Source organism: Cebidichthys violaceus, unplaced genomic scaffold, assembly GCF_023349555.1.
Source record: "Cebidichthys violaceus isolate CVI_PGR_0920_01 unplaced genomic scaffold, fCebVio1.0.p SCAF_6, whole genome shotgun sequence".
Lineage (NCBI taxonomy): Eukaryota > Metazoa > Chordata > Actinopteri > Perciformes > Stichaeidae > Cebidichthys > Cebidichthys violaceus.
This window is the reverse complement of record NW_027176816.1, coordinates 11,603,614-11,624,999: the sequence shown is the minus strand read 5'-3', so window position 1 is coordinate 11,624,999 and position 21,386 is coordinate 11,603,614. Positions and strand designations below refer to the sequence as shown.

Below are 21,386 nucleotides of genomic sequence, written 5' to 3'. Positions count from 1 at the left end.
AATTTAGTCAAAACTATTGAACCCAACCCTTTGATATGTTCATAAAGATATTTGTAGATGAAAGTCACAATAGTGTATTCAGATGATACTCCACCAAAATAACCACCTATAACTGCTGATCACCTTGTTTACCATTATACGTAATAAATTACTTGATTATTTCTCACATATGAACACCATAGCAAACATTGTTTAGCACTGCTGCCCTTCCCATATTGAGGATCAACAATATATTGAATAGAAGACCTCTGTTATAGCACATATCAGACGGACACCTGTTGACTTTGTCTCAGATATAAACTCAATTCAACACTCCTAGTTTCAGTAATGGTTTTAGAGCTGTTAAACTGGCGTAATAAATGAACAATCATCTCTTCAGGAAGTGCTACCCTGAGCCTTCCACTTAGCACTTATTGTATTCATACTAGTTTGTTGCACTTATTGTATTCGAATTACTTTTTTTTGCACTAACTGTTTTTGTTTGTTTCTGCACTGTACTTTGGCTCTGAGTTATGCTCTGCTTCATGCTCTTAGATGCTTGTTTGGAAAAGGAGATGTACTTAAGACTTCTGGTGACTAGTAGTTCTCTTGAATACCTATGTTGAATACACTTATTGTAAGTCGCTTTGGATAAAAGCATCTGCTAAATGACTGTAATGTAATGTAATGTAGCAATGTATGGATACACTAAATGGTTACTGCCTCGTCTTATTCAACCATTGACAACACAGACTATAGAATAAAATAGAATAGGCAGGACAGGAGAGATTACACATCTGTCTAAATCAATGATTCAGTGCATAGTGTCCAATTTTGACCAGTTGTCTTATATTTCAAAGCTGCTTGAGAGGTATATGTGGTCAAGGAATTTTGTTTGGGGTCACTTTTTTAATAACAAAGATGCACAGGGAGCCTCTTTATTCAAATTAAGGTGATTTGCTGTATAGAGCTGTCATGCAGTAAAAATGAAGTTGGCCACTAGATGGTGGATATGTTTTAGAAATGCCCTGCTAATCTACAGTATACTGTACATGAAGACTTGCAGTCATCCAGCCCATGAGTCTTTTGCCAAAACATATACACAAAATACAAAATACCTTATTAATAACACAACTTAATGAACTCATTTGCAGAAACACACAATACATTTTTCTTTCCACATGCCAACTGCACATTGATGTGTTATGAACACAAATCCAATGGGGAAACAAACATATGTGTTGATTCTTAATACTGCATGTATATAATAGTATCAGGTACAACTACTGTAACTGAAGATGACATAAACATACAGTTACTGTATCGTACTGTCAACAAAATGCGGTAATTGTTGTGCACACCAAAGAGCAAACCTGATTCCTGATCATAGTGACCAAGCTCTGATTTCTAAGTGGTTGTAGGTGTTTTCACTGGTGCATTGTGGGTGTAGGTGATTGATAATTGAATGTGGTATTTCAGTAGTAGTGTTTAACAAACAACACACATATAGGCTATTAGTTTTGACTGATGTCTAATGTAACTAATGGTGTATAACTATTTGAAAAAAGTGTGTTTTAGAATTTTAAACTTAGTGTAGAGCAGACAGTTGGTAATATGGATGATAATGCGTTGCATCTGCATTTTTCTATATCAACTACTTGTATTTGTAATATTTGTTTTAAAATGGTTAGACAAATATATTCATCATTTTATTCACAACTGCATTCATAGCCCATAGTGCAGTAACGGGTTCTTGCTGTTGTCAGAATTTAGCATTTAGATCTGACAAAGACCCTTGTTAAATGAAAATGTTCCATCAAAGTCACTGATTTGTGTTTAGGTTTAAACCCACAGCGCGCTGGTATCTGCATTTTATGCATCTTTGTGTGTGTATTCCATTTATCCATTACGGGAGAATTCTCCCCTCAGATCTTCCTACATGTAGCTACAAAGCGCAGTCAGGATAGTGGAAGCAGAAAGCACGATTGAAAAGAGTTTTTCTAGTCTATAAAGTACTGTGTAAATAAAAGGGATCAACAAATGGACAGTACTTCAGCAAATGCCAAGTGTTTAAAAAAAAATTATTCAAATGTTTTTTAGTGAGTATTTCCAACATGAACCATCTGTACTAGGCAGCAGAAGAGCAGAGATGTTCATAACATCCCCAGACAACATGTCAGCCTGTGCTGACACAGCACTTGTCTATATAATTGGAAGGGCACATGTTATGTGCTGCCTGAAGGAGTGAACTCACTTGTATAATCTGGCTTCACAGCTCTGTGTTGGAGGCCTTTCGTTGTGAAAACCCGTAGTGCTTTAATGTCTTTCGTCTTAATATTTGTTCAACTATAATTCATTCCATAAATTGAGACCTGCACACTATCGTTCTCATTCTTGCTTTTGCACATAACCCTTCTCCATGCTTCAGGCAAACAGAGTACAAGAGCACTTCAGTGTATATATATATATATATATATATATATATATATATATATAGACACTGCAGTAATTAGCCCCACTGCAAAACACCTGTGTACCACAGATGTTTCATCACTTGGGGCCACTGTGGCCTCCAGTGTCTCTACCATGTTTTCAACCTTTACATTGACATGAAAATACTCTGCATTGCTGATTTAGGTTCAGCATTCAGTGCATCTACAAGAAATCAAATGACCCAAAGTAGTTTTCGTTGACTAAACCTTTAAAACTTGCTGGTACAAACACGTTTTCTTATTTTTGTGTGATGAATTGCTGTAAAGGAGATTTATGTACGTGTGTAACTAAGATTTGTAAATAATCATAAAAGACATACTATCTATTCAGTCTTTGCCAAATAAGGTATCAGACTTTTGAAGCTTCGGGAGTCTTTAATCACATCTAGAGGTTGTCTTTGCTTTCTCCATGAACTCCTGTTTCCTGGTCGGTCCAGCTTGTTTCCCAAATGAGTATTCACTGTATGCAACTTTTTTAGAATCACTGCCTTCTGGTTTTCTCTCCCACTGTGCCTGACTCAGATTAACTGCTCCAAACATGCTGTATATTTACAGGTGCCCAGCAGCAGACTTAAGCCGTTCCAGTGAACACAGGTCCCCAAAGGGTTGGTACACAACAAACAGGTAGTTGACTCACTTAAGCCACAACATGGCTGAAAGGACACACAGTATGGACACACACTTTTGTGCCCTTTTGGTCTGGGCGTTGCTTCTCACGGTTTGGGCAAGGCCCGGCAGCTTTAAGGGATTTCTTTTTTTTTTAAGCTACAGCATATCATGATATTTTAATCAGTATTCCAATGTTGTGGCAACAGTTTGGGGAAGGCCCTTTCCTGATTCGTCTCGACAATTTCCCTGTATGCAAATTGTAGTCGGGTTTTCCCAGTTGACTTGAAGGAAGTTGACTGATTTTCACAGAGCCCTGACCTCAACACCATCCAACACCTTAGGGCTGAACCGGAAGGTTAACTGTGAGCCAGGTCAACATCAATGGCCGACCTCAATAGTCTTGTGGCTGAATCCCTGCAGCCGTGTTCCAAAATCTCATGTAAAGTCTTCCCGAAGGCTATTCTATGATGTTTAATATCTCCTTTGGGGGTGTAATGTGTCCAGATACTTTTGGCCATATAGCGTACCAAAAAACGCTGTGACAGAATATAGTCGAGAAATATTTCTCCCACGGGGGATGAAAGTAGAAATGGCAGAGTTGGAGAACAAAAAAAAGGGGGAGATCCTTACAGTGATGGGAGAAAAAAACAAGACATGCTGAGAGAGAAAGCGAATGAGAAAGTGAGAATCCTGACAGAGAGGAGCGAGGAAAGACAGCACAGAAGTGAAAAAGCGAGAGCATAAGAAGAGAAAAAAAAAGCAGTGTTCCAGCAGTGGTGGAGTGTGGGAGGAGAGAGAGAGTCACATGAGGAAGTTAGAAGCACGCTGAGTCCAGGCTCAGTACATTATCTTTTATGGCACATATGCAACACTGTGCCCACTCCGAAATACAGCAACATCAATGCCAGCTTATCCCCCCATGATGCATCAAAAGCTTCAAAACCCACTGCACCGAGGCAAAAGACTGTACCTCCAATTTAAAAAAGCATAGAACAGATGCTCCTATTTTCACTGCCCAAACTCACATAAAACACATCTACGCAGCATCAGAGCCGTACCATTATTGCTTAAAACTGCCTCCTAAAAATTACAAACATACATTGTTTTTGCACTATGTTACGCACACTCAGGTGGCTCCTTCTAGCTATAAAAAAGCAAATGAATTATATATTATTTTTAAATGCATCTAAAGTTATTTTTTGCTCCTTATACAAACTAAGATGTTTTGATCAGATCCTCTTTTGTATCGAAAGAAGTTGGCAAAAAAAGTGTTTATGTTTCAGGCTCCTTCTGATTGGAATATGTTACCTTTAAATAAATGTATAAATAGAATAAATATGTATCTCAAGGGGTTTATCCTGATATGATACATTTATAATAAATAACTAATTTGCAATATGTTTTGTATTTGCTAATGCAGGTTTACGTTGAACATGTCTGAAAAACATTCACCGTCAACATATTTTATTTGAGTCCGCTCTTGGCAATTACATGATTACCAATTGAAGATCACCAAGATAGTGAGCTAACTAAAGTTGCCATCACAACTATGACAACGCAACGGTGACTGTAGTTGACTGAAGAGTTGACTGTAATCACATAAGGACGTGACAACAAACCTTTCAGTGAGGTACAAATGATAAATACACTGAACCTCTACTTCTGAACCTTTTAAGCAACAAATACTGTATTTGTAACACACATCAAGGATTTGAAGGTAATTTAAGAGAACAGCTAATTAAAGGCAATAATCAAGCACAGCCAGACATGAAGCTAAACCATTTAGGAAGAGGTTTGCTAAAATTGTTTCGAACACACTTCTGTCTTTTCAGTTTTGTATTGTATAATTTTGTCTCACTGGTATATATTTAGGTTGTGAGGTCTTAAAGTGTTCGTCACACCTGAGAAATAATTCAGACCTCTGTCGGTATCAAAGTGAAGATTAATAAACCCCCAAAGAAACATTGTGCAACAACATCACAGTCAGAACAAAAAGGAAACAAATGAGGTGGTCTGAGAGACTTCTCAGTTTGTTTGGCTCAGTGTCTCACACTTAAAGGTGATTAAAGACACTCAGGATGGTTGAGTTTCATTTCTCAGCAGCGTTTTTACTTTGATCCTGTGGTTCATCAAGAGACCAAATGAGCTAGAAGTCTGATTCGGATCCTCTCTGTTTAATGTTTCAGTGTCAAATTACTCCAATAGGATACAATCAGGGCATGCTCTTGGAACAAGAATGACTTTTGCCGATTTATTTCTGTCCAGGCTGACTGCAGGTTTTAAACTGACAGGACCCAGATGCCAGAGATTTTCAAGAGCAGGGAACAATACCAAAGCTGCAAAAACACAAAAGCAGCAACAAAACTGGCTTCAAGCGAATACAGAGAGGGAGAATTACAGATGTACAAATGTCCCAAAGTCAAAGTGACAAGTAAATTAAAACTGTGGTCAAAGTAAGATTTGTCTCGGGTTGGATTAATCTTGCTCCGTTTTTTTCTTTTTAAATGTCTCCTGTGGAGTTTTCTTGTAAACAAACACAACTTATATTTACATTCAGTGTTACTAAAATGCATTGTGTGTATTAAACTAATGTGTTGAATATATTTGGTTTTCTTTGCAAAGCATATATTATCGTGCTACTGTCATCTGTTGATCAGTGGAACAGAGTGGCACTATTGACAGGACTGTGTACTACAACCTCCAGTTCTGAGGAGGCAATGTGGAAGTGTCTTAGACTTGCATTCTCTCTACTGGCCAGCAGGGGGCGACTCCTCTGGTTGCAAAAAGAAGACTGTATGGAAGTCTATTAGAAAATTACCCTTCTTCACACTTGATTTATAACCTCAATAAATCCAGTTTCAAGTCTTCTTCAATAAACCATTTAGATTAAAATTGACCATAAAGTGTATGCTTTAGGGCGGGCTTAGTGTGATTGACGCCGCTGCCAGAGCCATATACGCCGTCTCTACATCACTCCTCCGCAGTCTAAATATGGTCAGTTCCATTCGCTGGTGGCAAAAAAGCTCAGATGGCAACGGCCGTAACCCAAGATGGTGACGGACAAATTGCCGAACTCAAGACTTCAAAACGGCAGTCCACAAACCAATGGGTGACGTCACGATGACTACGCCCACTTCTTATATAATCTATGGGTAAAAAAACTCCACAGGGAACCTTTCATATTTCTGAATAAATAGTGTGTTCAAAGCTTGTATGTCAACCAATCATGTGGTAGACCACTGTGATCCAAGATGCTGTGTATCTATGTTTTTAGAGCTGAATTCTTAATTTAAAAGCAATTATTTTCAGGGGTGCTGAGTCATCCTGCAAAATCACATGTTCCGTATAGGTCCACAATTCTGCAGACTTTGCCTGAGGGAAGTACCCACGATTTATAGCTTTGTGACGTTAAACAGAAGACGTTAAATGGAAGCCATCTTAAATTTACACGGAAACATTAACACTAAGGATTTAAGATTAAAAAGAAAAACATTCATACAAAACATGAAATAAGAGGAATGCAAGAGTATGCTATATACACCTGGTTTATTCATCAACACTTTCTTTTCATTTTTGCTTATTGATGCTTTTTTGACAAAAATGAGTAAATTGATTATTTGACTATTTGCCTGAAAGACGTTCAAGTCACGCAATAAAACAACTTTAAAAAAAGCTGCAAAGTGCTGTCCCATTCATATTTATACCATTTCAAGCCCTTGCAGCCTCTCACACTCAACCATTTACCAGGTGACATCAGCTAAGTCCCTGTGGATTCAGGGCAAACCCTGTCTCACTGTCAACTCAACACTGATACTGACACACCAGATTTTCAACTAATTCCAATGTAACCCATTATTATATACAGGATTTGAACATTTCTGACTATGGTGCTCCCTAGTGTAAGTATCAAGGAAGACACTATGGCATACTGCATTACATGGGAAATAAATCTCTATTATCGTAACAGTTTGACACAAACTACAAAGTAGATGTTTACAATTTTACTTAATGGGAAAGTTGTACGTGTGGTTTAGAACATATCTTGATGGGATAAATTAGGCAAAGTTAAAAGTAACTTACTGTCTGGCCTGCCAGAGAGAGCAGCATGTTTCTCTGTGCCAGTGTGAGCTCAGGCCTGAGACATGAAGTATCCAGAGGCTTCCAGTCCTTGTTGGCTGCAAGAGGAAGCAGCCACATTTCAGACAAGATGTTTTTCTTAATAGAAAACATCCACCCTCTGATACATAGTTGGACATTATTGGCCTCTGTGAAGTTTTCAGATCCGAAAACAACTGTATGATAATGAGATGAGTTTGGTGAGCCGACTTCAGGAATGTGAGGTGTAAACAGTGGGGGGAGGAGATGTATTGATCAAGCAGAGATGTTGATGAAGATAGTCCTAAGGAAGCTTGGGGGTCGGGTACATGCTGTTTTATGAGGAGGAGGACAGGTCGGACCAGAGGACACTATTCAGACATTATGCGGATCACTTAGACCAATGGAGAGCATTGTCAGAGGACAGGAGGAGACAATCGGATTTCAGCCAATCACAAAGCTGATAATGGACTTTTGAAAGTAAACTACTGACTTTTGGGTATAAAAACATTGTTCGGAGAGATGTTATTCTGTTCTTGGCGATCTTCTTTACTGTAAACTGGCGTTTGTAGGCCGGTAGGGGGGGAGAGTCTTTGAACTCGGTTTCGCGATTCCTTACTGTCGACAGTGTAATTCAGTTTGTAATTGTCTTTTAGCATTTGTAAATTATAAATACTTTTTCATTGTAAGCCGGATCCAGCTGATTTTTCTTAGCGTGAATTCGTTGCTCAAACAACAACAAAAGAGCGAGAGGTCCGCGGCCTCCTGCGAGCAGAGGTCTCACTCCACCACACCTCCATCCACTATGTCGACATGGGCCCACAGGATAGGTTGTTGGTAAATATATCTATATAACGTAATGCAGAATTCTGCATTACGTTATATAGATATATTTACCATTATGTTTTGTAGACTATTTACAAACTGTCTAACATGTACGATACTTTGCCATTAGTAAACCTGCCACGGTTTTCAATTTACTGGACACCTTTTTTATTATTATTTGTGGGTAACTTCTTGGTAAAAAAAAATTCAAGATGCTTTACATAACATGTTAATGAGGGTCACCATGAGGCACAATTAGTTTTGGTCTCTTTAAGGTTATTCTATGCTCATTTCATATCGGAGTTACAGTAGTTTCCAATTTCTGATTTTTCAACAGCGTTCATGTCAAGATACAAGTCGTAATTACAATATGAAAACTGTAAAAAATATTTTTTTCTGAAAACTCTGATGCATTCTCACTTGAAGCGTAATGATACAGAAGTGCTTTAAAAGTAAACAAACATGGATGCTAAAGCCCATTGTTCATGGTAATAAAACCCAAATCTAAAAGTGTTACAATTTTAACCCTCAAATGGCCAACTCCCATATGACACTTATGTGCTATTAAAGTAGATTCTGGGCTCCAAAGTTTCTCTTGCAACCAATGATGCAGTTCAACCACAGCAGCAGCTGATCTTATTAATCAGCTCTCCTGGCTGATGGTGAGGTAATTGGTAAAAACAGCTGGTGAATAAACACCTGCAGACTGTTGGCTGGCCAAAGTTCCTGGCCAGAAACTGTGGTCGAAGATACAATTACCTACCAAGATATACAGTGTTTGCATGTTAAATGACAATTAAAGTACTTACCAGTATGCTCGTATCTCCTCTCTGTTCCTTTCTCTCTCTCTCTCTCTCTCTCTCTCTCTCTCTCTCTCTCTCTCTCTCTCTCTCTCTCTCTCTCTCTCTCTCTCTCCTCTCTTTTCTTTTAGGAAAACAAAAGCAGCAGGGAACTTCACAGGTTTTTCTGGTACGGGGCCTCGTGACGTGATCATTTAACATTTACATAGTCCTGCAAATACATGGAGACATTCAGTCAGTTTATTTGATATTTACTTTTAAATTTATGTTAGAAAAGACAGCTTGTTAAAACTCTTTTAAATAAAGCAGTGTTGTTGCTGGACCTCAAAACCACAGCAGGTAATGTAGGTTATTTCATATGGGACTCCCAATTTAAAGAAGACTTTTGTCATTTAAGAAATGTCTTGCTAAGCAAAATGCAAGTCAAGCTGCAAATCATTCCCATTCCTCACGTCCATTTAAATAACATGATACAACATGGAACATTTTCAATGCACAGGCTCAATAATAAAATATTCAACATATTGCAAGGTCTGTCTGGTGCTGTCTTATACATGTTTCGTGGTTTGGGATTTAAAAAAAATCTTGTTATTTTGTTTCATGATTTTGGGAAGTCCAGTCTCAAGTAAATCAAAACTTAAAGCAACCAACTCCAAGACAACATTTTCCAGTCCACAGCTGTGGTAGTGGTAGTGTGTACAATATAAGTACCCTAGATTTTACGCCGCTACATCACAGCACCGTGTATTCAGGGGCGATAACTTGCTGTGAAAACACACATCCTATTTGATGCAAACATAGTAGGAATAAGTTGTCATTGTGAATGTTCAATTTTCACCCTGCACACGCAGAGAAGCCAGAGGACCAAAAATAAGAAGCACAGACACAGAAGAAAAAACACAAACACTTAGACAAAGACACACTGCTTTAGCAACACACTGCTTGTTCTGAGTAAACCACTTTCACCGGCCCACTCTCTGCTGCCTACAAGAGTCAAAACACAACACGCGGTAACAACCTGTCAACATCCCAGTAGACTTTGAACCAGTAGCATCTCAGAGATATATTTTTGTACCTAATGTTTAGATGTTTTTCAGTGAAGAAAACAAAATGTTTCCAGCTCTTTGTAAGTGAATCATTGACTAACTAGAATTACTGCCTCACACTTGAATGTTTCTGCCAATTAGTCATGTTGCAAGTTACATTCATGTCCATCCAAAATGTCGTCAGTTCATCATTTTATTCTATCAGACATTTGTGGGAAAATGTCATAATTAGCATGTGGATTCTTGAGTTATGGCCCAAAAAGTGATTTGTCAGATCACCGTGAGCTTTTACCACGAAAATCTGATCAGTTCATTCAGAGTCCAAGTGGACGTTTGTGCCAAATTTGAGGAAATTCACTCCAGGTGTTCCTGAGACCTCCTGTGAATCACCTGTGAATCACCTTCACAAGAATGGATTTATTTAAGAGAGTTCTACATAAAATACCTACGAGGAGTTCATAAATAACAAACGCAATCTTCAGATCAGATGAAAAAACAAGACAATAAATTAAATTGAGTTGAATTGCAAACTTCTCCTTTTAAACTGCTTGAAGGAAGCTGTTTTGATTGTAAGAACCGCGGCTACAACCTTTTCCATAAAATAAAAGCCACAGTAGATAATAAATCAATTTCCAGTTTCCTTGTCTGTTTTCAGTGCTGCTTCTTTTATGATCCGTCTTCTGCAAGTCTGACTTTGCACATGACTTATTGATATACATAGGAGAAAGAATGGAAGAAAATACCTACCTTAATCTTAGCACCTCAGAATAAGGAGGAGAACTTCTTGCCAAAACCGGTGATAGCTGGAGGAAAGTGAAACAGAAATAGAGATTAAATAGATGTTAACTGAGGGGTAGAACTGAGGGACTTACTAGTGAAACTTTAACGTGTCATGAGATCGATACAATTATTTGTTTGCATTGATGAGGCTTTTACTTTTTTACTGGACAGCACATTGTAGGATGAAAGCAGCTCATATTTTTCTGTTACTGCACTGACTTTGCAATAGATTATTATTAGAATTATTACATTGATGTGGCAGTCATTTTGTGTCTCTTTTTAGTCATTTTGGTGTCTCTGTAGTTGTTTTGTGTCTCTTTGCAGTCATGTTTTGTCTCTATCGTCATTTTGTGTCTCTTTGTAGTCATGGTTTGTCTCTATAGTTGTTTTATGTGTCTTTGTAGTCATGTGCTGTCTTTATAGTCGGTTTGTTTCTCCTTCTAATCATGTTTTCTCTTTTTAGAATTGTTTTGGCCCTCTTGGTAGCCATTTTGTGTCTCTTGTCGGTCACTTTTTGTCTCTTTGTAGTCATTTTATGTCTCTTTTTACTCAAAATCGCTTCCTAATTTGAAAAATGTCTTTGTGGTTTACATTGTGATGATCAATAATAATATGTGTTGCAATTTCAACATGACGGTCAAATCACTTGTGTGAAGTGTGTTTTTCATAAATTTTTGTTTGTTGTACCTTCTCCCAGTTTGCCGGCCTGCTCAGCGGCAGATCCAGGGAGGATCTTGGACAACATGCTGTCTCCCTCCATGCCAGGCTGACCTGCTGCTGCACTGCCAATACCTCCTGGCCTAGGTGCTGCCTTGGAGCCTGGACAGAAAAACAAAGAGATGAAGAGAGGATGACAGACAGAGGAGAGAGAAATGTGGAAAGGAAAAGACAGAGACATATCCAGAGGACAAGAGATGTCAAGGATCTATGCAGGTCTAATATTAGGTGGCATCTGACAGTGTGCATATTTTTTTCTTTTTCTCTCCAAAAATGTGCTTGTAAATCAAACAAGCGTGGGCAGTAGAAAAGAAGTCTCATTTTTGAGTTGCACTAGCTGTCCCTGTTTTATTTGTGTCTACTGCCCTGCTTTCTCATTAGGTCTCCTCTTTATAGACTCAAATGGGTTCCTGTGTTTAGTGGCCAGATTTTTATGAATAGATGTGCTGGTGTAGCCTTCGGTCATTACTTGAGACCAACTCTTTGTTTGCTGTCCATCTAAGCAATTATATTTGTGTTTTTGTTTAAAAGATGATTGTAACAATTCATTAGCTGTCAGAATTGTTGCCAATTATCTGTTGATCAAATCTGTTTATGGTCACATGTGGGATTCAGATCCATCCATTTACCTCCCACACCGCATAAAAGACAAATTACTTTCAGCATTGAATTTTCCTATTGGAAATAAAAATTTCCAAGAGACGCACTACCTACTGGACAAATTAACTGAATTACTTTATACTAAATTAACTAACTGACCCAAGTCATTACGTGACTTAACACACTCAGGCTGATCTGCTGCCATTAAAGTGAAACCCCTCCACTGTGGGATTATCGGCAGATTAATCTCAGATTAGGTGAGACAGCACACACCGGTTACATAATAAAGACACAGTGGGCAGCTGCCGGCGAGACATGAAAGTGCTGGGAGACTCTGTGTGCGATGATTATACTGTACCTATGCCTGTGAGTGGGGGCTGGGCGGCTTTTGTGGCCATGACCGGCGCTGCCTTTGCTCCAATAGCTGTTACTGGCGGCGTGTCCATCTTGGCCTGCAGAGACAGAGAGAGAGAAAGAGAGTTTGAGAAGTTGAAACAGCATGAGTAACCGATGCTCATCATTTACTAACACAAACATCTTAATACTGTATATACCTCTTCATAGCAAAACAGCTGGTAATTGAAGACAGTGGGGGGGGGGGGGGGGCTGACAGAAGGTGACAGAGAAAGCTGCTCCCCTATTGTGTTGTGACATCTTACTGAATGACATGAATGATGAGTATCATCATCGTCAACACAGTCAACTGTCAGTTATCTTCCTTTTCTTTTTTTAAACAATTGCACTACACACTTGAAATGAGACAATCAGCTATCACTGATCATACAAAATAAATTCTATAAAGATGCCCCAAATAAATCTCAGGAAAACTGAAAAATTCAGCCAACTTCTTTACATTCTGGCATTTGATGATAGATTGTCTGTTGTTATTAATCAATTAAATGAATACATTTATTATTTATCATTTTGGTTTGATTTCTGTCCCTGATTTAAGATACAATTGACATTGTTGTATTACTCAAGTGCTTTTACTTTTCTGCATTTATTTTCATACTGGGAATTATAAATACATTTTATGTGACTTTGGTGAATCCAAACTTTCCACGTTGGAAACAGCTATCTGACGGCAAGGTAAATCAACGAAAAATATTCTAAACATCGCTGTAGATGTTCCACATTTTCCTGCATCATTGTCCCACCTCATCTCTTTATCAGAGTGGACGGGTTTGGACATTTTGATATCTGCTGAGTCACTGTGAGCAGTTTGAAAGCTTTTGCATTGCTGTGTTTCTTTGCAGCTCTCCCCTCAACATTTACGGACTAAACTACAGTGGCTGCTGCTGCACTAACACAGAATAGCTTCAGGAAAGAGCAGACCAGACCTTTGCTGATATCCATTGCTATAACAGTTGGTACTATCTGAACACAGGATACAATGCCCACTTTCTATGTTCTTACTTTGTGTCATCTGTTTTCTGTAAAGCTGTAATGTAATGCCACTCCTGTTTATAAACACTCCATAAATATACTTGACTTGACGGACACTGAATCCAGTTTAGCTACAGCAATGAAGAGGTGGCGCATCATAATGCACCGTGCAGCATACGGCATTTCATTATTTACAGCCACTTCGTAAATGCTTTTAATTACACAATGGACCTAACAACACAGTGTTAGTGTATGAGTTTGCAGACTGAATAATAATCAAATGACAGTTTATGGCTTCCTGTCAGAGCTTTCTGAATAATTTCCAAGACAAATTCCTGCATAACTTGATATCAGACCTTATGAATTATTTTATTTTGCTTTCCTGCTGAACGATGCAGCAACATGAAAATCAAGAATGCATTTCATCCGTGAAAACCATCGTGAATAATTATGGGTCATGGTGACAGTGACTTTACGAACTTCATTGGCAACTCATTCATGGATTTACAAGAGACAGAATTAATCCAGGAAGAGTCTTGAATCTTCATGTTAAACATCATAATAAGATTTTTCAACTCCAATAGCAAATACATTTGCATGGATTTATGATTATGGAGTAAACGCAGGGTGCAATCGTACATTTTGATGCCAATTTCTTGAGCGCCTAGCAGACAGTGAATCAGCTACGTTTAGTTATCAGTTGCCTCTGTGTTAATCACAGTGTTAGATAAAGCCTGCCAACAGAGGCACAGCAGAATTTAAATAAACCATCTGAACTGGGAGGAGATGGACTAGCTCTTATCTCTGGGAGCATGGAGGGACACAGGGGAGTGAGGGAAAGCAAGGGCTGAGGGTGAAGGCGGTCTGGAAACTAGGAAGAGGTGAAGGGATGCAGAAAAAATATGACAGGGAGGAAGAGTAGTATGGGGCCTGGAGGGATGAATGAATATAGAAAGGATGAACTAGCTAGCAATTGGTTGTTAGAAAATGTTGAATTATAAATAGGAGGATGGATGGAGAGAAAGAGAGAGAGACAACAACATCCTTACCAAGATGGTTTGTTACATGAACGTGAAAACATTTCTTTTGTGACAAATATAACAAGCTTGTTATGTCAAGATCACAGTAATATAACAAGTAATATTTTGTTGACAAAAACTGAATTTGAAATAAATGTGTGTGTGTGTGTGTTGTGAGAAAGAGAAATATAAACATAAACTGTGGTACATTTAGTTCTGCAAGCAAACAACAACACAACACTAACAGAGGAAGTATACAGTACATACCATACTTCTCAAAATGTCACATCAATCACATACCATGCAGTGATGGAAAAGTAGAACTGACTGTAAATTTGATTCAAATGTATTTTCAGCTATGCCATTGAACAGCATTTTAACAGTAATAAAAAATACTACATCCTTTCTATCATTATAATACCATCTCTTTATCATAAAAAATGGAAACAAACGCTGCAAGTCTTTTTAACATTGTCATTTTCTATTTCTCTATTACTATTCTTCCCTCTCTGTACTCACCATGGTGGCTGGCATGGTTCCTGCGGGACCTGTCTGCCTGGCCTGACCCATGGGTCCACCCGCTGGACCCATCTGTCCTGGTTTGGCTTGGCCTTGCCCCATGCCCATTCCCATTCCCATGCCTTGTCCCTGGACCTGGGGCTGCTGCTGAGGGCCAGTGGCCACTGCGGCACCAGGCTGCCCGGACCTGACTGCTGATGTCTGGGCTTGTTGTTGGAGCTGGGTCCTCTGTCCTAGAGCTCCGTCTGTCTGGGTACCTGGACCACCCTGTCGCCCTGATCCCGTAGGCCCTCCAGGGCCTTGACCCCGGGAAGAGCTGCCAGACCTGGAGGAGCCTGGATGGAGAAAGTGGGTGACATATTTTTTTTAATGGATGTTTTGTGCTCATTGTTACAAAATCGTCTCACCTTAGGACAACGAGAAACAGCTAAAAGAAAGGACAAAAATTCAACAGTCACCAGAGACTTTAAAACAAGATAAAATATCAGCAGTACTTTGAACACTGCAGGCCTTTAAATGCAGGGACTGATTGACAACTTAAAGTTATCATGTGTGCCAAAAAGATTCGGTCGATACATCTTCGCATAATCTGTTCCTCTTCGGATGTGAGCAGTTCCTAGAGGGAGAACCTCGACTGATAAACTCCAGTCAGTGAGGTCTAATTTATCCAATCAGATTATTTCTGCTTTTGAGAAACTTTTGCTTTTGTGAAACTGGAACTGCAGTATTTTTTTTACATTAAGGTGTTCTTATTATTATAATGGATGACCTTTTTATTACATTGTATACAGTAGCAATTGACAGGTGAAGCAGCAATGAAAGAGAGAATGAAATGCAACAAATGTTGTGAGCAAAGATCAGACCAGCGGTTTAATGAGTACACTGCTAAGAACACAGCCACAATGCTGCCTAGGGAGACAGCATTTTCTTTCGAAAAGTTACGCTTGATATAATTAATTAAAAATTGTTGATCCCTCAGGGGACTGTTGCTTGTAAAAGTCAAACTCAGTCTGAACAACCAGGGGTATTAAAAATGCCTCCCTCAGATCTAAACAAAAAAATTACAGGGATTATATCCAAGAATCATAGCTTATTATTGCTCCATTAATAATTTGAGGGTCTACAATGGTTTAGGAAACTTAACTTAGGTCTGTGAAATACACATTTTAATCTCATTTAGTCAATATGGTTCATGGTCTTATTTATCCAGGGTGACTTAAAAATGTGTGTAGCTCACTGATCAATAACATAAGGCCATAAAGTAAAATAAACAAACTCCTTTTTCTTAAACCTTGGGATGGCTCTTGCATGGTTAAAGTCTCGCCTCATCTGAAAGGACACCTACTGTAACTACATCAACATTTTTCTGATATGATATGTGGAGTACCTCAATGCTCTGTTTTTATACCCCTTTGCTTTTCTCTCATTAAATTTGATCTCTTGGGCAAATTATATTCAGTCATGTAATCCATTTCCACTGTTCTCCTGCCGTCCTGGGACCCCTCCCTCTCCCCTAATTGTCGCTGCTGTCATCCTGATTGTCCATTTTGTAATTTAAAAATAGTTTGTCTATTCTGTACAGACAACATCTTTTGCATGTCTGTCAACTCTAGCAGGATGGTTAAGGCTAGGCATTGGCCTTGAATGGTTAAGGTTAGGAAAGGTCATTGGAAAGCAGTATCACGAGTGCTTTTAGTTTTTGCATCTTGAGCGTAACTATTTAGACACAAACCTGGGACAGGAATTGCTCCTCTGCAGCCCTTCCTGAGGTCTCTTACGTTTTTCTTTATTCGAATCAAGGGTCTAAGGACAGAGGGTGTTGCATGCTGTACAGATATTGTTGTATATGTAGGGCGACTGTGGCTAAGTGGATAGCAGGGCCGTCCTTCAATCGCATGTCGATGTGTCCTTGAGCAAGACGCTTAACCCCAAAATTGCTCCCGTAGCTGCGTCTACAGTGTAGAAATGTGAATCTGAATTGTAAGTCGCTTTGGACAAAAGCATCTGCTAAATGACTGTAATGTAATGTAATGTAATATTGACTTGACTTAAATGTGAACTGAAAATATCTGTTACTTCAAGACATTTGTTTTTAATGAAGACGTTTTGGCACCATTGCTCATTCTGGAGAGGGTCAGACCGCCTACACTGGCCAGAATCAGAATGAGGTCTAACATTGTTCTAGTCATAAAATTACATTAGCAAATTACTTTGGAATGGTCTCTTTTTTTACTACTTCTTAAAAATATTCCACATATGGATGTTCAAATGACATTATAATGTATAACATGTATTGAACCATTATTTCTAAATAATTACAGAGATGATTTAAAATCAGTTAAAGAATGTATCAATCAGTCATCGTTCAGTTTGTTGAATTATCAACAAACAATTAGATCGATAATCTTTTTTTTCTTTTTCTGTCAAATCTTTTGAGATATAATGGAAATGAAAGGCTAGTAATATTGGTTAACTTCTACTCTGAAAGTGCAAATGTAATGCTATTACTCCTGACATACAGCAGAAAAGCATTTTATATGAGGTGTAAAGGTGGCCTGTATTTACCAGGTGGCTGGCCCTGCATGTCCATTGGCTGCTGTGACTTGCTCCGTGAGGAACGGTGCGGGTCCCCCTGTCTGGAGGAGCGCTGTCCGTGGTGGTGCCCAGACGGATCTCGGGTGTAGTCCGAAGAGTGGTACCCTCCGGACCTGGACTCACCACGCCTTCCTGCAGATGAGGATCGTGCTGAAGGGTCTTGGCGCATTGCCGGGTCTTTGGGGTGCCCCTTGGATGACCTCGAGGCCCTCTGCTCATCTGAATGACGTGATGCGGATGAGTGACGGCCAGAGCTGCCTTGGTGCCTGTGGTCACGGGATGCAGAGTGTCGCCCTCCATGGCCATACTCATCCTGGGGCCACAGGTCCTCCTCAGGAGGCTCATCATAATCGTGGTAGGTTTGTTTGACACCGTGTCGGCTCCTCCCAGATGAGTGGCTGCTGCCGTAGTGTCGAGAACTGGAGCGTGGCTTCTCAAACCAGTCAGTTTCTTCTTGGCCCAGATGGTAGGCTTTGGAAACCGAGAGCAGATCACAGTCAATCTCCATGTCGTTTGGAGACAGCGGCATGCAGGCTGAGAGAAGGAAGGAGACAGGAAGAAGACCAACCACATGCAAAAGAAAAGAATAGGAGGGAGAAGACACAGAAAGAAAGGCAGAAAATAAAAACAAAAGTAGTACATCCATGCAGTTTACACTTCACATCGCCTTCACACATTACAAGACAATATAAACAGGATAAAACAAACACTGCAAAACTGTCCGTCATGGCAGCTGTTTTTGTGCAAAATGTTTTAGCTTCAATTTCAAAGCTGATGACATGGAAAATAACTTTATGCCGCACAGACATAATTGCCATGCAAATTCTTGATGGTATGATAGGGCCTATGGGTAAATTGTTTCAGTGAGACAATAATACTGGCCCTCTGAAAGATAAGGTTTAAATATAGAATTTACTGTGATGGACTTTTTTGCAGTGTAAACAAAGAATTCATAGATCAAAACACAGACAAAACCACAATGCCAATAAAAGAACTAAAAATAAAACCCTGTAAAGAAAAACAATGCATCTGTGTCGTGCAAAGAAGACCTTTCAAGTGATTCAGAGTGTAGCGAACGGAGAAAACGACCACGCCGAAGAACCATGCGAGTATTGGACAGACAGACGACTGGACGAACAGGCGGAAGGACGGACAGGCAGGCAGACAGACAGACAGCAGTCCACTGATAAGAGAGCTCCAAGTGACTCTCAGGAAGAAGAAAACATCAGCATGCAACGGCTATCTCTGTCTCTCTTTTTCTTTCTCTTTGCTTAGCCTAGCCTCTGGGTGGGTGGGGGACGTTTAGATAAACGGTGGGGGCAGTATTAGGTAGTGAGACTGAGTGGGCGTTCAGCTCCCACAATTACCTTCACTGTCTGACACCGCGCAATGATAATCGTCTATAATGTATGTATCATCCGATTTGTAGACGTGTGTCCTGGGAAGGTCTCGTATGTGGTCTTGCACATCTGGCAGCGAGTGGCTGGAACCATACTGGCCATAGTAGTAATGATATCTACTGCTGCGACTGTCGTACGGGTCGGGACCTAAGCTTGAAGATCGCCCCGAACCCATGAACCTCCTCAGGGGACTAAGTGGGCTCTCCTCTTCAGAGTACTGCCGGGTTGGTTGGCGCCCCCGGCTGTAGCCAGATCGGTAGGCGCGGTCGTCCCTCTCATAGGATCGGCTGCGGTACCCAGAGTAGTCTCTGGCTGAGATCTTGTCCATGCCGTAGCCGGTGGAACGGGAGCGGCCGGTGGAGTTGTAGTAAATCCTATCGTCGTCCTCCACCGTTGAACCATAGTATCGACTACCATGAGTGGTACCACTGCCGCCCTCATAGGTGTTCCTCTTGAAGCCGTAATCCTCGATCAGCTGGCGCCCTCGAATGTGAGAGGAGGGATAAGCCCCACCTGTTGATGAGGAATAGGAGGCCAGGTCTGCCTCTACATCCCGAGCCTCCTCAATGGGGGAAAACTTGGAGATTTTTTGTTCCATACTTCCCAGTTTCCTGTGCTTGCTGCGCTTGGTGGACATGACAGCAGGAGCCAGAAGGCTTCTGGAGGATGACAAAGGTTTCTGTACCCCGGAGCGGATGCTGCCATGTTTGTAGTCGTAGTCATAGTGATAGGAGGATCCCCCACCCATGCTAGAGCTCACGCTGCTGCTGCTGCCCCCTAGAGGTCCGTGCCTGTAGCTGCTCTTACCCCTGCCGTGGTGGTCGTACAGCTCTTCCTGCATCGCCGCTTCTTCTTCAGGTGCCCTGCCGTACGAGGAGCTGCCAGTTCCCCCACGCGTAGTGCTGCCAATGGTGTTGATATGGCCGTGGATGTCGCCCGGGTAACGCCCACTGCCGCCATGATGCATCATGTCCCCTGTCGACGTGCCCAGCCCGTCTTTTGCCGTAAGCTCGCTTACGTCGTCAATCATCATGTAGTTTCTTGGAATGTTCTGCTCTAAGCCAGGAGCCCCGTACATCCCATCTGCAGTGCTGTATGTGGAGGGACTGTCTACAGAGTGCGCATAGGCATTGGAGACTGTAGAAGTGTACTGTCCATATGAACTGGCTGTGGTGGTGGTGTAGCCATAAGTATTAGCAGTGGTTGTGGTGTACTGGCCATATGAATTAGCTGAAGATGAAGTATACTGGCCATAAGTGCTGGGTGGCATGGTAGAGTACCCACCGTAGCTGCTGGACACTGGTGCTGACCCATATGGCCCATAGGAGCTGGCCATGGTTGTTGATCCAGTGTACTGGCCATAAGAGGGGGCTGCACTGGAATAGGTAGAGTCCTGGGCGGTGGTGGTGACCACAACTGTGGGGTTGCTGATCGTCTCGTAGTTGGTGGGCATCTTGTGCTCCAGATCAGCCAGCGAAGTCTGCCTTGGTCTTCCTGGGTGGACTGTCAGGATATCAGCTTGGGGCTGCCCAGGGTATGGGGTGGTCTGGCCAGGGTAGGAGGACACAGCGCTGGGATAGGGTGAGCTGTGGGTGGGGTATGGGGGCTGACCAGGCGGTGCAGGTCCAAAACCTGTATGCCCCGGTTGGGGCTGAGGCTGAGGTGCAGCTGGTAACCCCATGTCTGTCTGGGGGTATGGGGGCTGAGTTTGGGGATAGGTATGGGAGGGGTAGGAGGTTTGAGACTGGTAAGAAGGACCAGATGGTGGGACATGGCTCTGGAGGGGCGTGGGCTGTGGCAGTGCCTGGGACTGAGACACTGTGGGATAGGGAGGCTGGTTGAATGTCGAAGGCTGGTACGGCACACTTGATTGCTGCATTGGTGCTGCCGGTTGGCTCTGGGGGTACTGACAGGAGAGGAAGGATGAGGTGGGTGGGTATTGGGCTGCTGTGTTTAGGTCGCTGGTGAAATGACTCAGAGGGGCAGTGCTTGGCCTCGTTGACAGAAGCCCATTGGTCTCATGTGATGCAGCTGCAGCTGCCAAACGTAGATTATTCAACTCACTGTCAGACATGTAGTCCCTCGTGTCCCCCATACACCTCAGGTAGGCAATATCCCTCCTCTCCCTCTCCTTGACCAGTGTCTCTTTCCTTTGGTGGATCCCCAGCTCTAGGTATCTCAGTTTAGCATCAATTTCTTTTTCTTCCTCCTCCAGTTCAGCTTGCTGCTTTCTCAGCTTGGTCGACTCTTGCTCCACGGCCTTCAGCTCGTGGGTGAGGTCTTTGAGGAGGCTGGCTTTGGCAGCCAGGCCAGATCTGGAGGCTGGCTTGAGGCTGGGCACGGAGGGCAGGTAGACCTGTTGGAGGGCGGGTGCCATCATGGGCAGGTGACCTGATGTAGTCTCTTCTGGAGGAGGGCTGGGCAGGGTTCGCTTAACCTTGCGGAGCAGTGAGCTTTGCTGTAGAGCTGCCAGCTGGAGAGAGAGAGAGAGGGAGGGTGGGAAGTTGGGAGGGTGGGAGGATGG

General features: G+C 41.4%; 1 protein-coding gene across 3 annotated transcripts in view; it reads right to left on the bottom strand.

Moving 5' to 3' along the window:
• The window catches only part of bsna (bassoon presynaptic cytomatrix protein a), a 152,418-nt gene that overhangs the window by 7,404 nt on the left and 123,628 nt on the right, over nt 1–21,386 (bottom strand). Inside the window, exons 9-16 of one of the 3 annotated variants that reach the window (XM_068733092.1) lie at nt 18,830–21,335; nt 17,433–17,933; nt 14,868–15,202; nt 12,302–12,395; nt 11,314–11,445; nt 10,594–10,649; nt 8,810–9,011; nt 7,161–7,255 (exon numbers count right to left, since the gene is read on the bottom strand). In XM_068733092.1, coding sequence (XP_068589193.1) covers nt 10,609–10,649; nt 11,314–11,445; nt 12,302–12,395; nt 14,868–15,202; nt 17,433–17,933; nt 18,830–21,335 — 3,609 coding nt within the window. In that variant the 3' untranslated portion in view covers nt 7,161–7,255; nt 8,810–9,011; nt 10,594–10,608. Of the gene's footprint in view, nt 1–7,160; nt 9,012–10,593; nt 10,650–11,313; nt 11,446–12,301; nt 12,396–14,867; nt 15,203–17,432; nt 17,934–18,829; nt 21,336–21,386 lie in introns of all 3 variants that reach the window. The other 2 variants (XM_068733091.1, XM_068733093.1) reach the window with 2 other exon arrangements.